The sequence below is a fragment of the Lytechinus variegatus genome, chromosome 16 (assembly GCF_018143015.1).
Source record: "Lytechinus variegatus isolate NC3 chromosome 16, Lvar_3.0, whole genome shotgun sequence".
Classification (NCBI taxonomy): domain Eukaryota; kingdom Metazoa; phylum Echinodermata; class Echinoidea; order Temnopleuroida; family Toxopneustidae; genus Lytechinus; species Lytechinus variegatus.
In genome coordinates this window covers 28,752,311-28,776,177 of record NC_054755.1, presented here as the reverse complement: position 1 = coordinate 28,776,177, position 23,867 = coordinate 28,752,311, and the positions used below count along the sequence as shown (strand labels likewise).

At 36.2% G+C, this 23,867-nt stretch overlaps 1 protein-coding gene across 1 annotated transcript in view; it reads right to left on the bottom strand.

Moving 5' to 3' along the window:
* Nucleotides 1-10,131: 10,131 nt before the first annotated feature.
* Nucleotides 10,132-23,867, bottom strand: part of LOC121429633 (propionyl-CoA carboxylase alpha chain, mitochondrial-like) — a 52,070-nt gene continuing 38,334 nt past the window's right edge. The window contains exons 13-22 of the mRNA XM_041626771.1: nucleotides 22,175-22,318; nucleotides 21,654-21,729; nucleotides 20,739-20,849; nucleotides 19,120-19,222; nucleotides 18,304-18,406; nucleotides 15,671-15,769; nucleotides 13,761-13,814; nucleotides 12,586-12,726; nucleotides 11,543-11,620; nucleotides 10,132-10,581 (exon numbers count right to left, since the gene is read on the bottom strand). Of these exons, the coding sequence (XP_041482705.1) occupies nucleotides 10,513-10,581; nucleotides 11,543-11,620; nucleotides 12,586-12,726; nucleotides 13,761-13,814; nucleotides 15,671-15,769; nucleotides 18,304-18,406; nucleotides 19,120-19,222; nucleotides 20,739-20,849; nucleotides 21,654-21,729; nucleotides 22,175-22,318 (978 nt within the window). The 3' untranslated portion in view covers nucleotides 10,132-10,512. The remainder of the gene's footprint in view (nucleotides 10,582-11,542; nucleotides 11,621-12,585; nucleotides 12,727-13,760; nucleotides 13,815-15,670; nucleotides 15,770-18,303; nucleotides 18,407-19,119; nucleotides 19,223-20,738; nucleotides 20,850-21,653; nucleotides 21,730-22,174; nucleotides 22,319-23,867) is intronic.

Genomic DNA, 23,867 nt, shown 5'->3' with positions numbered 1-23,867 from the left:
TGACCAACCTTTTTTTCTACTTAAATCATGTCAAATTGTCAGTATTCTACACTTACATCAAACATAGATCATGATATGAATTTGAGGTTTTGGTCAAGTGGGCCATTTATGTGATGCAAGTCTTTAACAGTACATGGTTTGTTCATAGTAACAGCGATTATAGAATTACAGATTTCCTATGTATTTCATATATTTTTCTTATATACCCTGTACAATTAAGCCTCTTTAGTAACCCTCTGACACAAAAGAGAAGTAGGTAAAATAAGCAAGCTATTAATTTGAACCAATAAATATCATGATTAAAAATCTTAGACGGCTACTACACCTACATTGCATCAGGAATTAAACAGTTTGGGAATGACCCTTGAAAAGGGCAAGCGTTGTACATGGTCGAGACATCAGTACTTTTGGTAATGAAAGTATGAAATGACCCCAAAAATTGCAATAATGAGTACTAGTAATTGTAGTTTTCTTGAAAGTTAATAGAGAGAACAAATGTGGTTTGGATTTTAGAGCTTAAACTGAGTTGTTAATGTAGTGTCCTATAGTTTGACCACAAATTCAACCATGTTTTGATGTATTGAATTTATGTGAATGCAGGTTCATGGATATCGTCTCACATGTGTTTTTATGGTACATGTAAATTCAATATTTTTTTTAACATGAGGCTATAACAGAGAATTGCTTCCATGAACAGTATTGACCAAGGATTTTCTTCTTAAGATTAAGTATTTGTTTTGATGATAGAAAAAAAAAAGTTTTTTTTATGGTGGCGGAGTTAAGAATTTTTTTATTAGGTTATCTGTTAGATTTATCTAACCTAGTTTTAGAGCTATTTTGAAACATCACATGGCACTTTCATTTCATATTTTCAGGATAATTTGCTTTTGTTCTAGATTTTTTTGTCATGACATCCAAACCAATGTCCCATAGATGGACATTAAATTTGAATAAAATTTTGATACATTCCATATTTAAATAATCATGTTTACCAAGGTGTTATGAATGTATTGATATTGTATTCTTTCCTTCCACATGTACATCAAGTTTAAAGCCTAGGTCAAGCTTTGGTAAACATTTAACAATGTGGATTACGATCTGCATCGGATTTTGACATTCCAATATTCAGCTAATGTCGCTATTCATCTACTCCATAACTTTATTTTTTATCTTATTAGTGAAATCATGCATGAATGATGATTGTATAGTTCTATTTTTTCCAACAAAAAATGAAAATGAAGCGTACATTCTACCCGTACAACTGAAGATTCTTATGTATATCAATTGACATTTAATAATTGCATGTACATGAAGATGATGCTGAATGGTGCTAAATGTTAGAAATTGAAAACAAATCCATTAGTTTAACAATAAATAATAGCTTAAATGAAGCATTTGAGACATAATGGAGACCTCTGCACTTTACATAGTATCTTGTACTTTTAACATTCTATTCAATAGTAGAGGGTGTAGTTCATTCATTGGTGTTAGGATTGTGTATGCATAGACTTTTTGGACAAATCAGAATTTTATTTTCATAGTAGAAATATTTACATTTCATGCTTTATGAGCAATTTTTTTATTATGCTTTTACTGTGCAATAAGCTTGTATTTTTTTTTATATTTTCATGAATTCATCAATCATGTCTTTATAAATTTGATATACGGTACATCCAGACAGCATTTAGTTTAATTCACCAAGACCCTCATGATCGCTAACTTGTAGTCATATGTATTAACATATATATGTTCTTTGTCTATTAAAAGCCAAAGTGGCTATACATGTATGTAATTTCTACTGAAATATATAGCCTATGTGTGAAAACCAAAATGACTACACCCCCCCCGACAATTTTTAAATCATATTTTTTTTAATTCTTATTTGATCAGTTTGTCAATTTAGCTGTGTTTCCCCTCTTTCTCTCTCTTATATTGTGCTCAAACATTGTTTATTCATTATATGTATCATGCATTTGTAATTTGTATATTGAATGTTACATAGAGTTTTATGGTAGTGTTAAATAGTAAGGATAATTTGCCAAAAGTTGTCATAGAATCCCATTTGATTTATGATCAATTTACTTCTTTGTGATACACCTGCTTTGATATGATATCTCAGGAGAATCCGTACTTACAGACTCCAAAAATGTATTTTTTTAGCAAGATGAGAATCCTTATGTTTTCACAAAATACAAGCAGAATAAAGACTAAGGCTGCGTTTAAATGCTTCCATCCAAAGACAGAATGCCTACATGTATTGCAAAAGTGGTCCTCGGATTGTTGTCAATGCTTAATTTCAGAGGCGAAATCACAATCTGCAGCTTGCTTCCTTTTTGCAGGTTTTTCTGACGTGGAAAGTGTGGTCAAATTGGGCACGTCCCTTTTTTTGAAACTCTTTTTCTCTTCAAGTGTTGTTACAGCTGGCTCTGAACCATCTTTATTTGATTGACAATATCGTGATATTATTCTCTAACTTCTTACAACTTCCAGTCTTGCAGTAATAGTGATTCAGTTATATAATACTTGGCATAGACGTGAATTTTCTCCATGGTAAGGATAAAGAGACGTCATTTGCAGTTGTTATTTGTGCTCCTTTACCAATGTTCATTGTGGTGATTAATTGGAGTATTATTAACAAATATTATAGAGTGTACTTAATTCAGTACTCAAACGTGTATCTTGTTTGCCATTCGACTGTATTTGCGTGTGGATTTTCAATCACACCAGAAGCATTTACCAAATGACGTCATTTCAACATTATTAAAATCGTAGTCTTTATACTAACCCAGGAACTGCGATTCTGGAGAAAGGACAATCGAAAATGCACCTTTATGGAAGTTTACGATCAGCATTTTGAAACGCCGTTCCAATGAAATCAAGGAAGGACACAGCCGTGATTTGAACTAAACTTGTCTGAAAACGATGGTTTTGGCCTGATAAGTGGAAGCAGAAACTCACCCTAAGCAGCATGTGTACCATATTTTTAAAATATGTATGCTTTGAAGGCTTCAGTAAGTCTCACTTTATTATTGAACCAAGATTTGTAAAGTACATGTACAGAAACTCAGCATAACAAACTATGTACGTGTACCAGTATACATGTACATGTACGTGAGGAGGAAAGAACCCTAATAGTTATCAAGTACATTAGTTCTTGGATAACTATTGTTTCATTTTGCAGACCGGGGGTTGTTCCACATAGAGTTTAAGTGCAACTCAATAGTCATATCTTAATCTTGATACATGTATGTGCATGGTATAGACCTTTGAAATGAGGGAATATCTTGCTTACATGTATTTTGCTGATTACCAAAAATATTTGGCTTAATATTTATTGGTCACTTTTGTTGTTTTCTTAGGATTCAGTTTGTAATCGTTAACATAATTGTTGAAATTTATCTGTAAGTGTATTTGTAACTATGGTTTGTTACATACAAGTGTTAAAGAGTTTGATGTCATTTTATATGTTGTGATGAGTTGGTAATTTGTTTTTGTGCTGTAAGATGAGTCGCGCGCACCCTTCCGCAATGTTGATCTTCCTTTGTGTAGTATGCCAAGCTGTGATTAATCAGTAGGGGAAGGCGGGGTAAGTTGAGCATAGGGGCAAGTTGAGCCACCAGCCCCAGGTCAATAATGAATGAGTCAGACATTGTAGCGGTGTCATGTATTGATGACCCATAGCATAACCCCTAACCCCACCATATTGTTTTCAACTTTGAAGCAAAAAGTAGTTTTTTAGAGGGAAAAATATGAATTTCAGCCAAAAAAGTAAAAAAGAGTGTGAAATAGATAAGTGCTTTATAAACACACACGTCTTTAAATATAATAAAGACATGATAACAACATTATTAGTCCAGGTATGGATCTTCATTCTTGTCATAGTCTTTTATATGATGGATGCATAATAAATGTGTGGATACAAAATTATCGCACAAAGTTCGGACTGGGGTAAGTTGAGCCAAACAGCATGGGGCAAGTTGAGCCATGGTAATTCCTATGGTAATGTATCTTAAAAAACAAACAAACCATAAAAATCGATCGAAATGCTGGCTGAAAGGAGCAAATTTACATGACTGCTCTTTCCTTTTAAAGGATGTTAGTATTTATAGAGAATTAGCAAGTGAAAAGACTTTAAACAAAAAATTGACATGCTGGTTCTCCCCTCATACATTTTGTACATAGTTTTTGTGGCTCAACTTCCCCCAGAAGGTGGCTCAAACTTACCCCATATATGGGGCAAGTTGAGCCATTTGACATTGTTTTTTTCAAAGGTCACGATGACTTTCAGTGTGGGGAAAGAAAGTTATATATAGGTGGAAAATATTTCAGAATCTTGAATTAAATTTCAAGGTAAGGTACTTATTTCGATAAGATTATTAATCATATCAATTCTAACATGCAAAAAGCAAAAACTGTCAGAACTTACCCCGCCTTCCCCTACACTCGCTTTGCAATAGAGTATAGAAAATAATCATGTCCTTGATATGGTCCCATGACATTTGCTCTGGCGAAAATTGCTCTGCTACAATTTCCACACACTATATCAATTGACTAACTTCAACTCTGGATGTAACAAGTACCCAAAACCTACATGTAAATTTAAAAAATAGGCATTTATATAGCGCCATCTATCTAGAAATATTCTATTCCGGGGCGTGATGTTATTATCATTATTACCCCGGCTTTAGCTCGAGCTGCCTTTCAGCGCTTATGCATTCTAGGAATTAATCCTGCCGGGTACCCATTCCCCTCACCTGGGTTGAGTGCAGCACAATGTGGATACATTTCTTGCTGAAGGAAATAACGCCATGGCTGGGATTCGAACCCATGACCCTCTGTTTCAAAGTCAGAAGACTAATCCACTGGGCCACAACGCTCCATAAAATATAAACCCCTTTGCAATCCTAACCCTACATCTCAGACAAAATAAAACCCGGAGCAATTATCGCAGGGGCAATTGTCGCAAGAGCAAATGTCACGTCACCCCTTTGTCTAACCAAATAGAATGCTGATACTTATGTTCCTTTGAAGGCTGTCTATAAATTTTGAGAAGTTGGTGTAAATTGCTTATTTTTGTGATGAATATATTATACTGTATCGGATGGATATAATTATCAATCATATTTAAAATAAAATGTATTTTATTGTGAAAGTGTTTGAATGTTTGTTCATGTGTTGAGTAATGGATAAGTAATAATTCCTTTGACTTTAGCCCATCTTTCATCCCAAGGTACCAATTTATTTACCGGGGTCGAGGACAGCACAAAAGGCAAATGTGAAAGAATTACTGAAGGAAATCAACCACTATTCTTGATGTTTCCATAGTAACTTAAGGGTGACCAAGATTTTTCTTAATGTATGCATCTTGCTTTGGAAAATGATGCAGGAAATAATTATTTTTCAATCATTTTTATTGTCTCACCTGCGAAGCAAAGTGAGACTATAGGCACCGCTTTTCCGACGGCGACGGCGGCGGCGTCAACATCAAATCTTAACCTGAGGTTAAGTTTTTGAAATGACATCATAACTTAGAAAGTATATGGACCTAGTTAATAAAACTTGGCCATAAGGTTAATCAAGTATTACTGAACATCCTATTAGAGTTTCATGTCACATGACCAAGGTCAAAGGTCATTTAGGGTCAATGAACTTAGACCATGTTGGAGGAATCAACATCGAAATCTTAACCTGAGGTTAAGTTTTTGAAATGTCATAACTTAGATGGACCTAGTTCATGAAACTTGGACATAAGGTTAATCAAGTATCACTGAACATCCTGCATGAGTTTCACGTCACATGACCAAGGTCAAAGGTCATTTAGGGTCAATGAACTTTGGCCGAATTGGGGATATCTGTTGAATTCCCATCATAACTTTGAAAGTTTATGGATCTGATTCATGAAACTTGGACATAATAGTAATCAAGCATCACTGAAAATTTTGTGCAAGTTTCAGGTCTCATGATTAAGGTCAAAGGTCATTTAGGGTCAATGAACTTTGGCCGAATCGGGGGTATCTGTTGAATTACCATCATAACTTTGAAAGTTTATTGGTCTAGTTCATTAAACTTGGACATTAGAGTAATCAAGTATCACTGAACATCCTGTGCGCGTTTCAGGTCACATGTCCAAGGTCAAAGAACTTTGGCCGAATTGGGTGTATCTGTTGAATTACCATCATAACTTTGAAAGTTTATGGATCTGATTCATGAAACTTGTACATAAGAGTAATCAAGTATCACTGAACATCCTGTTTGAGTTTCAGGTCACATGATCAAGGTCAAAGGTCATGTAAGGTCAATGAACTTTGGCCATGTTGGGGTTTTTTGTTGAATAACCATCATATCTCTGTAAGTGTATTGGTCTAGTTCATAAAAAGTGGACATAAGAGTAACCATGTATCACTGAACATCTTGTGCGAGTTAGAGTAGTATTCAAAGTCAGCACTGCTGCTATATTGAACCGCGTGATGCAGGTGAGACGGCCAGAGGCATTCCGCTTGTTTTTTAATTTATTTATTTATTTTTAATAAATATTATTTTGTTTATCATTATTGGATTTATTATTTATTCATTATTACCATAATTATTTTTTGGGGGGTTGACTAAAGTGTATGTATAATAAGGGTATACGTATTTGAATAAAACAAGAAATCTGTCTGTCTGAAAGAATCAGATTACATTTTATTACATCCACCATCTTTCAGCATCCTGCCTTTGTCTTTTTACCACCATCTATTTTCTTACACTTGTTATCATGTCTGGGTATGATCAGAAATAAATAAAAAAAGGCCATTTGTACATTTTGAAACAGTTTTATTCCATAGTTTCTGTCAATATACATTATATTTCATTTCAAACCATCACATATGATTTCCAGAAATATAATAACAATATACCCATTACCCCTTTCCCAAATACACCAAGTCCATCCCCATCTACTCAAAATCTATTTCATATATTCTCTTTTCCTTTGATCAGAATACAGTCAAGATACTTGGTGTGCTGTTGATGCACACAGGTTTGGTTGTGGCTGCATACAAACCGATGATTGTGGCTTCCAAACACGACTGAACACAAAATGCGGGCATTAAAAATGCCTTGTTTTTTCTTTGAAGCATGTACATTACACAAGACACATAGGCACCATGGACTAAAGGTTGTATACCAATGCTTTTTGGGGGGGCAAACAAGACAATGCATCTAAAAATTTTGAGAAAATCATTACTAGTATTTATGCTTTAATGAAAAGATAATGCATAGAGATAACCTAACTGAATTCAAACTTTCTTATATAACATATTGAAGTCTTTACACCATGTTTATAGGAACATGATCTCATTGGATGATTTGGAGTTCGGTGTTGGTGCTGGTGTTATAAGCACGTATTTGATTGCCTGTCCCAGCTTCAAAACCTTTATCTGACAGATAGGTGTTGGTGCTAGTGTTGGAAGCACAAGTTGATTGTCTGTCCTAGCTTCAAAACCTAATTTGAAACTTTGGTGTTGTGTCGGTGCTGGAAGCACAAGTTGATTGATTTTCCTGGCTCCAAAACCTAATCTTAAGGTATGGTGCTAGTGCTTGTGTTTTTAGCAAAATTGACTGCCTTTCTTGACACCAACACCTAATCTGAGTTTACACAAATGATCTGAATTACATCATTGTCAGCTTACCCCCTTGTTAGATTCATGAAGGATAATCTTTTAAGTTTGGTGCAATGATGACAACAAATTAACCAAACACCAACATTAATAGGTCAGCACCAAACTTAAAATTAGAGTACACCCATTGTATACTAGAGTGTTTATATGGCAGCCAGGTTTTGTGAAACAAGATCTTGTTGCAGCAAATGGTTGCCTTGTACATATACATTCTCAAAACTGAGTAAAAAAATAATGTGTAAATCTCCACACACAAGCTAGATAGACAAATATAATTTTGTGTTTAGAAAACAGTGTCTTGGTTTATAACCTCTTGGTTAAAAAGAAAAGTAAAATATTTCTAGTCTGTGTACATGTATATTGCGTACTATATGCCAAATAATGATGTTATATCTGTTGACATACACGTAGTAACAGCACTAATCAAGAAAAAAAATAGTTGTGCTTTGTTCATGTCATTTTATAGCGTCAAACATAATCTTCAATGATTTTTTTTAAAAGTTCAATTTTCTTCTTTTTTTGAAGTACACAAGTAAATGAGAGAACATTTTCCAGCATTTATCGCATAAAGTAAATGTACATGTCGTCGCACACACCACGAACCGTCCTCTCTGCGCACTTCGATGCGAAAGTTAGTTTTGCAAAAAAAAGTTTTTTTAAAATCAGCAATAAGTGCACCTACAAGGAGAGCAAATTATTTACCGGTGTCTTTGTTCGATAGTTCAGGTTCCAAAGTTTCATCCCGTATCTTTACATTTCTCGAAGTGAATTATTTACGCCACAATGAGCATCGTAACAGAGAGAAGGGTTGGTGGTGAAATCGCGAGGCGTGATAGCGCACTGTATCTGCACAGAGAGGACGGTTCGTGGTGCGTGCGACGATGTACTTTCCAACCACTCTCCAGCAAAGCCAATAGAAAACTAATAGAATTATATCATTCCATGCATAACCAACCCTCAAAGAAACCTTACATTTTATTAATCTAACAAATCTCAACCCCAATCATAACCCAAACCCCAAATATGATAAAAAAAAACCAAAGGATTGTTATTGCTGGAAGCATTTATCCTAGAATAGCAAACATATTCTGAAATACATGTATTTCATCCAATAGATGGCTTCAAGAAAATAAATATTATAATTTAAACAATGAACATCCGTTATTTCAACAGTAATTCAGCATTATGATGTACATTGTGCATAAAAAATGAGAGAACAGAAACATTTGAAGTGTACATTAGATGTACATGTAGTTCATATTCAAGTATAAGTGCAATTAATTGCAATAAACGCACAGGAGTGAATACAGCACAGTTAACATAAAAATGAAAATACAATGTAAATTATCAACTTCATTTTATACTTGATATTTTCTTTCAAACCCCTTAACAAGCACACACATGTATAAACGAAGTGCATGACGTTTCAAGCTACCATATTCAGTATTTGTTAATATAATTTGCTTGATCCCTGACTGGGGTGGGGTGGGTATATACTGCTGTTTACACGCGTGACCAAGGAATTTCCAAACACCCCCCTAAACAAGTTTTTCTCTGTGTGTAAAATAACCCCCTAAACAAGTTTTTCATGGGCTTTATGTACACATTTTGGCCCCTAAAGAAGATGTCACCAAAATAAGGCCTCGGGGGAAAAAGCTTGGGGAAAAAAACATACCCAATAAACACGTTTGGCTAGTCTTAAAAAAAGAGTTTTGGGAAAAAACATGCCCTAAATACGTTTGACCCCGCGATTGACCATTGACCAGTCTTTCAAAACCACCCTTTTTCTTAAAAATATGTGTTTTTGATACCCTTAAGGAGTCAACGCGCAAACCGCGTCCAAAATTGAAAAAACACCCCTTTAAATATATTTGACTGCTCCCCCCCTGGAATTGGTACCCAAGAACGGGTCACCAGTCGTGCGTAACATCACATGTAACATCATACATCAACGTTGCGTAACTTCGTGCACAATGTCATGTGTAACGTTGTGCACAGAATCGTGCATAACATTGTGCATAACATCAAACGTACACGTAACTTATAAACAACTTCATGAAACCGACCCATTGTAATTTTTTTCTCTCAAGATGCTCTCCACGATACGTATACAAGTTAAAGATAAATTCCAGTTTTGGTAACGATCTCAAAATGACTTTTCACAGAATCTAATATAATTACCACCCAAGTGTTTGTTTGTATGAATAAAAAATATGTGCCAAAGGATTCTGGAAGAAATTGTGTAATTGCTGAGAAATAAGCAAAATAAGCACGGATTCGGTCACTTCCGTCGGGTCTTTATTTCAGCAAAAATTATACACTGTCCCACGTGTGCCTATCTGTGTTGGTGATCTTCAGTGTGAACGTTTTTCAGCGTAGATTTCAAGATTTCACAAAGTTCAGTTTATGTAACTGTACCAGATCTAGATCCTCGATGATATAGTGACAATTAAGCCTGGTTTTACAGACTTTCTCATGAAATCAGTGTTTACTGCAACTACTGGTATTTCTCTTTAATTTCATCTCAAAATACGGGGGGTGATCATCTCTCTCTTCCAAGCTTCAAACTACATGCATCACATACCACAGTGATGTATATCGGAGCTTGACCATGGTGAGCAGCTTGCCATTTGGTAGCCCTTTTTTTCCCCTTTTTTATAGCCGTTTTGCTGTCATTTTGAAGCCCTTTAGAAAAACGGCTATAAAACAGTTAATTTAGGCACAGCATTGCTCACTGTGGTGTATCATAACCCCGGGAGGTATGCAATTGTGATGACATGATTGCAGCAACGCTAATGTTCGATTTTTCTGTCCTCTCGCAAAGTCCCGTGAACTGTAATGATGTGTCACGCGCTTATTCCAGCTCCAGAATAATGTCTTCTTCCGCTATGCTGTCACCTTCAACAAAATGAATGGCTTTGACCTGCAACGGGAAAGTAAGAGAGAAAGAGAGTAAGAAAAAGAGAGCAGATAGTAATAATAATAATATGGCCCAATTATATAGCCCGGCTTCTACAACTGCATATACTCTGGGCTTGATACTTGTTACCATATGATTACCCCCGCCGTAGCTGAGCCCCCATATAGCAGCTAAAGCATTCAAGGAGTGACTCCTACCGGTCGGGTGTTTCATAAAGCTGTTCGTAAAGTTACGACAACTTTACGCACGACTATAACATGTTCTTAGGTTATAACTCAATTACATAGGGATATCACATAGCACAAGAAGGGATCACCAGTCGTTCGTAAAGTCATTCGTATCTTACGAACAGCTTTATGAAACACCCGCCAGGTACCCATTCTCCTAACCTGGGTTGAGTGCAGCACAATGTGGGTAAATTTCTTCCTGGAGGAAAACATGCCATGGCTGGGATTCGAAGCCACATCCCTCTGATTGAGAGACGAGTTTTAACCACTAGACCATGACATCCCCACAGATGGCAAAGGGATAAACATACAAAAAAGATGTACAGAGTAATAAACAAGAATGGGAGTGGTGAAAATGGAGGGAGAAATGGGGGGGGGGAAATAAGAATTGATAAAAATACAACTGACCACTTCAAAGTGGTCACAAGACCTCTTTGATTTAAACATTTTTTCTACATTTATAAGCTTTCACTCACTAAATGGTTACGGTTCCTCATTAATGCATTTTTATTCCCCATTTGAGAAAAATACAATGGGAGGAGAGACTTGCGGGTCATAGTGATTCAATTCGGTTGTTGCCTCCCAAGCACAGGTGGCGCCGAAACAAATAATAATAATAATCTAGTCTAGTTATTCAAATGACCTATGTCTGCACATGCATACAAGTCCCATATATTCAATTCTGCATTGTGAAATAACTTTCCCCCACCAGTCCCATGCATTCAATTTGTTGTTACCTTTCCGTCTCTTGATGAGAAGAGACTGTTGTGCATCTTCATTGCTTCTACAACACACACCTCCTGGCCTTCACCAACCTGTCAATAGAATACAGAAATAAAGTTCAATAAGTTGCACAGTGAATTCATTTTTCATTCATAAAGGAAGGAACATCAATGACGTAATTCATCGAGGTAGCTGATAATATATTCACTTTATGAGGAAGCCGACGATATACTCACTATATCTTTTGTATTCTTACACCTCAGTCACATTCCCATGAGGTGGTTGCACGACGAGTCAAAAACAGCCGTTTTAATCATTTTTTTTCAAACCACCTATATGTAGCTGGTACAAAAAATATTTAAAGGGCTGTTTTCGACTCGCTGTTACGGCCGGCCTAGAGAAAATGCGACTTAATCCCATCTACTTTGCTCAATTGGCATGGACTAATAAAGTTGATCATTCTGAGTTGGTGAATTATTGTTCTAGTGGCCCAAGCATAGAGTAGTGTGTGTGCAGCGCTTTGTAAAAGGAAAAAGTGCTATATCCAATGACTATTGAATTTAATGATTCTATTATTTTCATATTATCATATACATGTACTTTCAATTTTTCATCCCACAATGTGAAACTCTGGACGATTCTTCATGGAAAATGGAATCAAAAGCCATGATTGTGAAGTAGTGAAAAACTTTTTTTTACTATCAAACTATCAAAACGAGTTTTTATTATTATATAAAACAAAATACAAAAGAAACAGTGAGCATGTGACTTCATTGGTTTTCTCAGCTAAGTCTAGGCCAAGATGTGCATATTTATCATTTTGTAAAAAAATAAGCAAAACTTAAAAATGTCATACTGTAATTCCTTACTTAACATCCGAATTTGATATTTTCAGTATTAGGCTTCTTATATTTTTTCTAATTTACTTAAATGAGCTTGTTGGGGTGGACGGCATTTAAATCAGAAATTTGGCAGGCATCATTCTGTCATGCTTTCTAATCATGAAATATGAAAGAAGTAAAACTGAAAGTGCTAACAAACAATAAAGGCAACTTACCGAATCTCCTACTTGCACATGGAGGGAATGGAGTTTGCCAGGCATAGGGGAGACAACTTCTTTACTCACATCAGGCTTGACCTTCTCAGGCATCAATGCTTGGAGATTAGCTGCCTCTTGCTGCATTACATTCAGGGTAAACTGGAGAATCAAAGTAAGATTTGAGGGAAAGGAAGAGGGAAGGGGGGGAGAAAGAACAGGAAAAAGGGGATAATTAATCCACTTTAATAAATCTTACACATGACCGAACAAACAGACAATGTTAATTAATTTCTTTTTACATGCCATCAAAAGAAAAAATAAATAAATTCTGGGGGGGGGATGCTAGCAGATCACTACCATGACTGAAACGTATGGTTTATATACATGAAATAGTCTCTTAATGCTACATGTAGTAATTATTCACTATGTTAAAATCCTACAATATACATGTAGTTATACAAATGTGAATATTTCTTTCCGATGATTTTGATTCATCATGCCATAAATTCTGGGAATGGGCGTGTCCTCATACATGTACTTTTGTTGAGGAAATAGACTCTTCAGAATGTTTTGAGTTTGATGTGAAAACACTAATCTATCTCTTTATCATATCCATGTATGCCCTTTATTATCTCTTCCCACACAAACACTGATAATGGCCAATGGCCATGTTTATCAAGAGATTAGGAGCAAGAAAAAAACTCTAGATAGTTGCCTTAAGACACTTCAATAAAACAGAAACCGTTTTCCTTTTCTTCTCCCATATGTACATGGCTTATTAAACTTAAATTCCTGATTCCGCTTCCGCTCTGAAACTAGGTAAATTTGAACAAATATGCAACTATTTCTTCAATCACAGTGTATATCATAAAATGGCAATTTGGATCCCAATGAAATGATTGGCCGAAGTCCATCATGTGACCAGTCATTAATTTTTGCTAATGACTGGTACTGACGACTTGTTCTATTGACCTGTCATGGTTTTCAGATGAGGATGGTTTATCAAATAACAAGGATCCACATCATTATCTTATAAAGCAAATAATGCCCATCATTTAGCCCAGATTCTAGATTACCCAATACTCATTACTTTTGAAATGCATTAGAACTTTTCAAGAGGGACCTCCTGCGTATAATTCTTACTATTAACACTCATGAGGTGTATTATTTGCATACTATGTACATGTACTCACGATTGTGCCTTTGTATTGAAGTTGAATGTTGCCGGCAGTATCACATGAAATAACCTTGAATAGAGATAAAGAAATTAAAGATAAAGACATTAATAAACAAGTGGAATGCCTCTGGCCGTCTCACCTGCATCACGCGGTTCAATATAGCAGCAGTGCTGACTTTGAATACTACTCTAACTCGCACAAGATGTTCAGTGATACATGGTTACTCTTATGTCCACTTTTTATGAACTAGACCAATAAACTTACAGAGATTCACCAAAAAACCCCAACATGGCCAAAGTTCATTGACCTTACCTGACCTTTGACCTTGATCATGTGACCTGAAACTCAAACAGGATATTCAGTGATACTTGATTACTCTTATGTACAAGTTTCATGAATCAGATCCATAAACTTTCAAAGTTATGATGGTAATTCAACAGATACACCCAATTCGGCCAAAGTTCATTGACCTTTGACCTTGGTCATGTGACCTGAAACGTGCACAGGATGTTCAGTGATACTTGATTACTCTAATGTCCAAGTTTAATGAACTAGACCAATAAACTATCAAAGTTATGATGGTAATTCAACAGATACCCCTGATTCGGCCAAAGTTCATTGACCCTAAATGACCTTTGACCTTAATCATGAGACCTGAAACTTGCACAAAATTTTCAGTGATGCTTGATTACTATTATGTCCAAGTTTCATGAATCAGATCCATAAACTTTCAAAGTTATGATGGGAATTCAACAGATATCCCCAATTCGGCCAAAGTTCATTGACCCTAAATGACCTTTGACCTTGGTCATGTGACGTGAAACTCATGCAGGATGTTCAGTGATACTTGATTAACCTTATGTCCAAGTTTCATGAACTAGGTCCATATATTTTCTAAGTTATGATGACATTTCAAAAACTTAACCACAGGTTAAGATTTCGATGTTGATTCCTCCAACATGGTCTAAGTTCATTGACCCTAAATGACCTTTGACCTTGGTCATGTGACATGAAACTCTAATAGGATGTTCAGTAATACTTGATTAACCTTATGGCCAAGTTTCATGAACTAGGTCCATATACTTTCTAAGTTATGATGTCATTTCAAAAACTTAACCTCAGGTTAAGATTTGATGTTGACGCCGCCGCCGCCGCCGTCGGAAAAGCGGCGCCTATAGTCTCATTTTGCTTCGCAGGTGAGACAAAAATGGGTGTCTGTTAAGTTCAAGATTTTGTACCCTTCACTAAAATGAAATCACTGTACATATGAAAATAAAAATTTGTCAACTGCCAACTTATCCACTCACCACATGGTCTACTTTCACTTAGTCTAATGCCATTCCGTCCATCAACGTTTCGTCTAACAACCATTTGGTCCAATCATCACTTCGTCTAATCACCACTTTGTATATGACCAAGTCGTCTCATAACCAATTGGTCTTATATTCGTTTAATTTTCATTCATTTTGCACAATAAACACCGAGTCCAATTAGACCAAATGGTACATTATATGGACTAAATGGCTATTGGACCAACTGGTTATTAGACAGAATGGCATTAGACTGAATGAAACTAGACCATGTGGTGAGTGGATGAATTGATGGTAGACCAAATAATAGTAGACAAGTTGGCAACTGGACAAATTGGCATTAGACCAATTGGAAATAGACCAAAATAAATACTGTACTTTCATTCACACGTGGCATACACCATGTGAAAGGGGAAGTTCACCCTGAAGATTGGTTTGAATAAAAGGAGAACAAATTGAGAAATTATTGATGACAGGTTTCCATCAAACCTTCACCTCTATTTTCCTCTAATTTTCTTGATTCTATTCAACCCAACTACTAGTATCTTCAGAATGAACAATGACAATATACAAAAATTTGAAATTTGAAATATTCAACGAGTTGACAGAGCTTACCTGTAAACATAGAGTAGTATCATTTATAGTGGGTGTGATAACATCTTGGGCTGTTGACCATGATATATTGACATCTAATGTTTCTCCATTGATATCCACCTGTGGAGAGATATAACAAGATTATAATTCCTAACCATTTAGATCATAATTAGAGTTTTATACAATAATATTTAAATAAATATAGTATGAGGTGTAACTTGAGAGATCTTTTGTTTTACTTCGCTCCATTAGCTTTTAAAGATGAACACAATATTTTTAATTCTAAATTACTGCATTTAAAAATTAAAAAGACCCCTCTTTTTAAATAGTTTTACATCAGCTTCAATTAAACATACATGTACATGGATATTTCAATATCAAAGAATTTGGAAAGGACAAAGCATTCACAAAATTTCGAGGGAAATATATCTTTCAGCCCTAGTTTTAGTGATATAAAATACAATGAAAATCATAGTAAAACAAAATCATGCAAAACCATGTATCAGATGAAAATATGACACATTCACATTCTTTAGCATGAGTTTCCCGATCATTATCTGCATAGGGCAGCGTAGTATACATGAATATAGAAAATTGCATTTTACTCTAATTCAATATTGCTTCATCGTGCTTATGTCACCAAAACGTACAGATTTTTACACAGAAAGCCACAGGATTTGCATTTTTTAAATGGAAAAGTGGCTATACTATCGAGACATGTTCCTGTGACAATTGCTCCGGTCTTAATATCTCAGAGGGTATAGGGTTAGAGTTAGGATTGTAATAGAGTTTTTGGTTCAGAATAATGTAAAGATAAGGATTAGGGTTTATTTAGGCTTTAGGTTTGGCTTAATGTGCAGATTTTCAATTGGAGCAATTGTCGCCGGAGCAAATATGGAACCAATTCCTCATACTGTGAATGAATGTCTGTACAGTCCATAAATGCACCTGTTAGCAACTAAAGTTTATTATATACCTCATACTAAGATTGTTATCTCTGATTGGTCATAACTTCATCATGTAACGTGGTGCTATTCCGTCTATCGTCTCAGGGGTTTGACTAACTGTCAATTTCTTCTACCAAACCCTCTGATAGTACTTGTAACCCCCGAGGGCGGGACCACAAGTTGTGTTTCTACGCGCGCATCTAGCTGGCTGCGCTGCAACGGCGCACTGGCCAACTGGATTTATCGGTTTTCCAGCAGCAGAGCAGCTCGTTTAAATTACAACTTACGTGATTTAGCAAATCAAATTGAGATTGAAGTTACACTAGTGGTACTGAAATTCAATTGATTTGGGATAGAGTTATGTGATTACCAATGAGGTCAGTATATAAAACAAATATGGACTGCTCTGTATTTCGGATGACAGTGAAAATCATCACTCCCACTTTTCTTACCGGCCCTTAATTCTATCACCCCTCGGCCAAGCCCTCAGGGTGATAGAAGGGCGAGTATGAAATGCACCTCAGGGCCCCGTCTTACAAAGAGTTACGATTTATCCGATCAATCACAACTATGGACGGCCAGCAACGTCAACATCTAACAACGCAAATTTGTTCAATGTATTTTCTAGATATGATGTACATTCATACCAGCGTTCTCGCCAGAAAAAAATTCACCCACGTCTGGGACTTGTGCTCCCACTCCTGGGGGGTTCACCCCTCCCGCGCGGAGCGCGGAAGCGACGGCCTTTTCATCAAATAGAGACGCTAAGGAAGCCCCATTGTGGCGTATTTTTAAGCCCACACAAATGCACATAAATGCACAGATACTTGCCGTTCAGTCCAAAGAAAGAGAAGTGCAGCTTTCCAGCTTATGAATTGTAAATATTTTTGAGAAAAGGGAAATCACGAAATGCATTCAACTTCGGAACAAAACAGCGTTCATGATTGAGGGTCATGTGATATGTAATGGAGTTGGTCAATAGAGTCGAGACGCATCATCCAACTTAATTCGCTGAGCTAGCTGAGCGCATGCATGTGGCTTTCGTGCACATACACAAATGCAAAATATATCACAGACACTTCCTAGTGATTTACGACTGTGTGTTCCAACACCAAACAACGTAATGGCGTGTAGATCGACATGTAAGTTTTGTGTGAGTCTGTGATCTGACGTTTCACCATGGAGCATAGCCGGTGTGATGTGCGGGGCAAACGGGGGAATAGGCAACGGAACGACCGTACCGTGCCGTCATATGCCCGCAATAGCAGCCGCGAGCTAGCTGGGCGCCTTGCCACTTTCCTAGCCGTAGTAGGCCTGTAAGTGGTCTTAAGTTGGTGGGACTTCGGCGCAACCCGATAAATGAAGTTGATATCACTAAGATGAGTTCATGGAGTGTATTATTTTTTTCTGAATATTTCCATTTAATTTTTCCACGCATGTCGCACTTGGTCTCCATTTCCGCACGCATGGTGTTTGAACCATGCGTATTATACACTGGCGAGAACGCTGATTCATACATGTATTGTTCTCTTGAAGATTCAGTGTGATTCTCTTGGTTTTAAGGAGATTGAGTGAATTCCCTGTAGAAAAAAAAAATTATGACAGCGATGGATTTCCGTAGAGTTACGAATGATTGGATCAATCGCAACTCTTTGTAAGACGGGGCCCAGGCATGATAATTTACACAGTCATCCTCATGCACATTACCTTTCCTCCAGCATCATTCATCTGTACTACTATATCCTGTCTCTTGCCGTCGATGAATACACTCAGTTTGGATTGGTCCCACGATACTGGCGTCGGTGGTACCCTGTTTATAAGAACAAATAATTTGACACAAGTTTGAGTATTTAACATAGAGGATTACAGCTCACTATGTGGTTAGTCCTAGTCCTAGTTTCATTAAAGTTACAATGGCCTTTACAAATGACCGGTGACCCTTTCTTGTACAAAATAATATTCATCAAATCTCTGTTGAGGCTGATTTAGCACCTGAGAAAAGATTACCGGTACCAGTTGTTCGTGAAGTTGCTCGTAACCTACCAAAAACTGATAATAAAATGCACGGGGGGCTTTTGGCTCACCACGTGGTGAGACTTGAAAAGGATTGTTGGATGGTGGAGTTATAGAGATGAAAACTACAAGGCAGAGTAAGATGAGAGAGAGAAAGAGAGAATTATCTTTCTTCTGCTTTATGCATGTTATCTTGTGTTATAAGAACTCATTATCACAAGTACAAATTTCTTGAACGTTTAATTGAATTTATCATACATATAGTCATGTAGACATTTCATGGAAATTTAAATAGTTATAATCTAATAATAAAAATAGAATACAAATTTAGGAACATGTAAAATAAGACTAGATATTGACATGACCAAGAAATTTGGTGGGTCGGATAAAGAAATGTGAGAGATTTTATGGCCCATACTTCATCTTCACATCGTAATCGCTTCTACATGTATGCCAGGCTCAAAACTTTTCAGTCCCCCTCGTACATATTTATATATCAATTCTGCTTACCTAGTTTGGTTTGTAAATCTTTGGGCTTTGAATTGATTGAGTATATACAAACATCCTGCTACTGCTTTAAGATTGGTCTCCTCGCTTTGGTCAAGCTTCCATCCTGCCAAAATATCACAGACAAATAATGCAAAATAAATTGTAGAGGTGTTTTGGATAAGTGGATATATCCCCTGACTTTGAACCACAAGGTCCAGGGATCAAATCCCACTGTGGCACTCGCGTCCTTCGGCAAGGCATTTTCCACTCTCTACCCAGGTGCAGTAAATGTGAACCCAGTAGGAAGATTTTACGCCTAAGTGCTGATCAGGGAAGCAGTGCTACAGCCGGGTAATAGTATGCAGTGCTGTGTATTAAAGGTATTGTTTAACTTTGTGAGCAGCCGATTTAAAAAATTCTCAAACCAAGCTGAAACATGTGTACAAGTGCATGTATTAGAACTAATAAACCCTGAAAACAACCATTATTGAGAATGAAAAGCTAAAACTACAAGGCAAACCCCGATTTTGTAAATAGGTCTCTTATAGATGCCTAAATAGTACACATAACTGTATGGGATGAAATTAAGATGGTGTTTCCGGTCACTTTATATTTCAATTTTTGAAGCACTAAATAATGATTTTCGAACGCAATTTTTCTGGGCTTCATTTTTGTAACATATCACAGACACAGATGACAAGTGTGACCTTCTAGCTCAGATTTTTTAAAAGTCAAACCAATTTAACCAATCACTTTAAGCGTAACAGAAATGTTGCATTTTATCATTATTATTACTATTGACATAAATGTATGTATGGAAAAAAAAACATTGAATGACAATCCTATGCATTATTTAATCTTATATGATCATTTATAATTAATTTGCATCAAAAACACCTTTAGTTAACTAGATATAATACATTGATTAACTTTGTTTTGCATATTTTATGTACTGTTTGTATTGTTTGTATATTGATATTTAAATGATTGAGTAAAATGAATTGAATTGTATGCCTGTATTTTTTTATTGGTTTTATACTCTTTCTATAATTTTATGGTGAGTTCTTAATCTTGGATTTTGCTTTGTACTTATTTTGTCAATCTATTTGACATGAAGAAGAATAAATTCAATGAATCTTGGATGTAAACATGTATATTACAGCCATTGGCTGCCAATCATGTGAATTATTATCAATACGCCATTTTCTATACTACATGTATACAATACTATTGGCAAGTATGGGTTTGACAGTATACAAATAATGCACGTAAGCGCGTGCATGTGGGGCCAAATAATGAACAATGTGCAAGAAGAGCTAATGGATATACCTCACCAAGGTCCGAAGGGCCGAGTGCGGTATACCCATTTGGCGAGCCGAGCACAGAGTTCATTATTTAGGTCCGCTATGCACGAGAATGCATGTATTGTTTGTTTTATACAACTCCCCCCTCACCCATGTTACTTAGTTTCCCTAAATGCTATCTGATCATAATTCTAGATAATTCCATAACTTGCACTATCACGTCAGAGTGCAGGTCTGGATAGTGCATTTTGGATGCAATAATGCAATTCACTGAAAATCATGTGATCCGATTTGGACCAATCAGATTACAGAACTTTCTTGGGAGTTGTATAATACCTGAGAAACCTTCTGGGTACTCTTCTTGTAAGAACTTTGTGCTGATATCACCTGAGATGAATCTAGGATTGGCAATCACATCTTGAAGCAGTGATATGTTGTGAGTTACACCTATAAAAATAGAAAAAGGTATACATCTTACAGTTTAATAGTTTGGATGATTACAACACAATGAAACAGGGCTTTAAGTCAAGGCCATCCAAGTCCATATCGTTGGATGGCCTTTTGGATGGCCTCAGTCCCCTTTCCCTTTAAAATTTTATTTTTTGTGCTGTAACATCAAAACATGCCATTTTATAAATGGGGCCTTGCTGTAAAAATATCAAAATTTAAGGCCTAATGAAAGAACATGTATGCAAATTGTAGCTTGTGCCCATAGGAGTGCTTCACAAATATTCATGTGACTAAAACTCTAATTTAAATTCTCTGTTGAGCATGATGTACATGTACAACACATCATTACATTGGTCAGATCATGTTCGTGTCACACACGGTCGCACTTCTGTGTAATCAATCTGATGATGCGAGTGTTGGCAATTAGGCCTGACTTTGTTTCATGATGCAAAGATTTCTGAAAACGCAAAAAGGTAGGTAAAATCTGTATCAGAAAACAATAATGGTCATTCTGTAATTAGACAACAAAATATCATTTATTATTGCCACCTTTAGTTTGTCTGGTACATATTTTTGTTCCAGTATCAACATAGGGCATTGGAAGTACATGTATAACCTGGGTCGCGTTGCATAAAAGCTACCATTATGGTAACTTAGCAATCTAATGTTGGAATCCTTGATTTTGATTGGCTGTTGATCAGCGTTACCATGGTAGTTACCATAATAGTAACTTTTATGCAACAGGGCCCTGGAAGCATTCATTCGGTATCCTATTTGTAACAAAAAAAAAGAGCAACAAACCTCTAATAATGTATGTATCCAAGGCTTTTTCCATGGTTGCTAAGGCTTCCTCTCTCGTGGCTCCATATGTAACAAGCTGATTGGAAAGAAGATACACAAACACAAGAAAAATTCAAAGAAACTTATTATGTATTCAGTTTGTGCTGCTTGTCAATCTTTAAACATAAATAAAAATGATGAATAAATACATAAATAAATAATGAATAAATACAAAAAAGGGGGACAAATCAAGAGAAGCGTTCCTTTGCAGTCAGAAGAAAAGATTTATGAAACAAAGCAAAGAAAGATCAAAAGAATTTGGGAACTACTTCTTAAACATTGTTAAAATAACTAATATACAATAGCAGTTAAAAGCTACTAAAATCCTTCAATGTGATTGGCTGATAGTAAATTTGTTATAGAAACTGTTCTTTTGTTTACTATAACAAGTCTTTATGAAACAGGAACAAGCTCCTTTGACATCATCAATCAGAAAATACTTGTGAAAGAAAATCAAACAAGGAAGATGAAGAATGGGGTACCTTTGAGATCATGGGATCATAATACATGCTGATCTCACTGCCTTCTTTGATCCCGCTGTCTACTCGGACTTTATCAAGATGGAGGGGCTCGGAGTAACGATGAAGATGACCGATGGACGGAAGACCAAAAGATTTGTAAGGATCCTAGAAAGAAAGAAAAACAAATCTATTAATTTGGTGATTTACCAAAAAGGAAGAGAAATAGGACATATAAAACTGATTATGATTTTAAAAATGTGAAAGGTGAAATGAAAATGGATAAACATGACAATTTAAAGATAACAGAAAGATGTAAGACTTATATGGAACAGGGTGCATATTGACAGATAGATACATGTACAATATAGGTAGGTATATACAAAATGGATAGAAGGATAAATAGATGGATTGATAGACTGATGGATGAACAGATGGGTAGAGAGATAGATGGATGGATGGACGGACGGACAGACAGGCGGGCGGGCGGGCAGGCAGGCAGGCAGGCAGGCAGGCAGACAGGCAGACAGACAGACAGACAGACAGACAGACAGACAGACAGACAGACAGACAGATAGATAGATAGATAGGTACATGTAAGTAATGGCTGAGAGAAATATTCATGTACTAAAAATCCTTATCCATTTCGTCCCATTTCATATCACCCAAAATGAATTCCTTTCTCAGCGTAAAAGTAAATTCTGATAAATTTCTCTCATCTTTCTATTACGCAGCAGATACTGCAAGCATTAAACCTTACTCTGACGTCCTACATGTACACGTAAAAGAAAAATTTTACGTGTATGAAAAGCAAGCAAGGCCATATTCCATGATTACACTTCATATAGTCAAGTTCAGATAGTCAAGTATATCGTCGCCGATTCCACAAAGTGTCACATGCGATTGTTGATGCGCAAAATCCCTTTTCGAGATAAACGCGATTAAAGATTTTTACATTTTCAATTGCCAGTTGCTATAGGATTGTGAAGTTTAACAGAATAAAGAATGCACATTCCACTAGCCAGGTATTTACTCCTGCTTCCCATGTAAAAATTTTATCGAATGAACATCAAATCTTGACATAGCAGTGATTCAAACACAAGCACGACCAATGTCGTTTTGTGGAATATATTACTTCAGCGTGCGTAGAAACGGCACGCACATGCGTGCCATTTCGTGGAATATTTTACAAAGGATTTTGAGGCTAGTGTCGTTTTTTTCACTTTAATTATCTCATTAATTACAGAGAATTTGGTTCTAAAATTTCAGTGAAATGAGACCATAGCCAAGGGATACTAAAGCTGAAAGATACTTGAAATTGAATACTAAAACAGAAAGATACTCAAAATATATTTTTCACATGATTTTGGGATGTTGTGCCACTTCATGAATTCAGCGACGCCAAAGAATCCATGAAGTGGCACACGCGATAGTTGATGCGCGTAATCAATAATCGAGATAAACACGAATAAGATTTTCACATTTTCAACTGCCCATCGCTGTATGATTGTGAAGTTTAACAGAATGAAGAATGCACATACCAAGAGCCAGGTATCTACTGCTGCATTCCATGTTAAAAATGTATCGAATGAACATCAAACCTTGACATAACTATGATTCAAACACAAGTGTCATTTGTGCTACAAACGGCGCGCACCTGTGCGCCACTTTGTGGAATTTTTTAAAGGATTTTAAGGCTTGTGTCGCTTTTTCACTC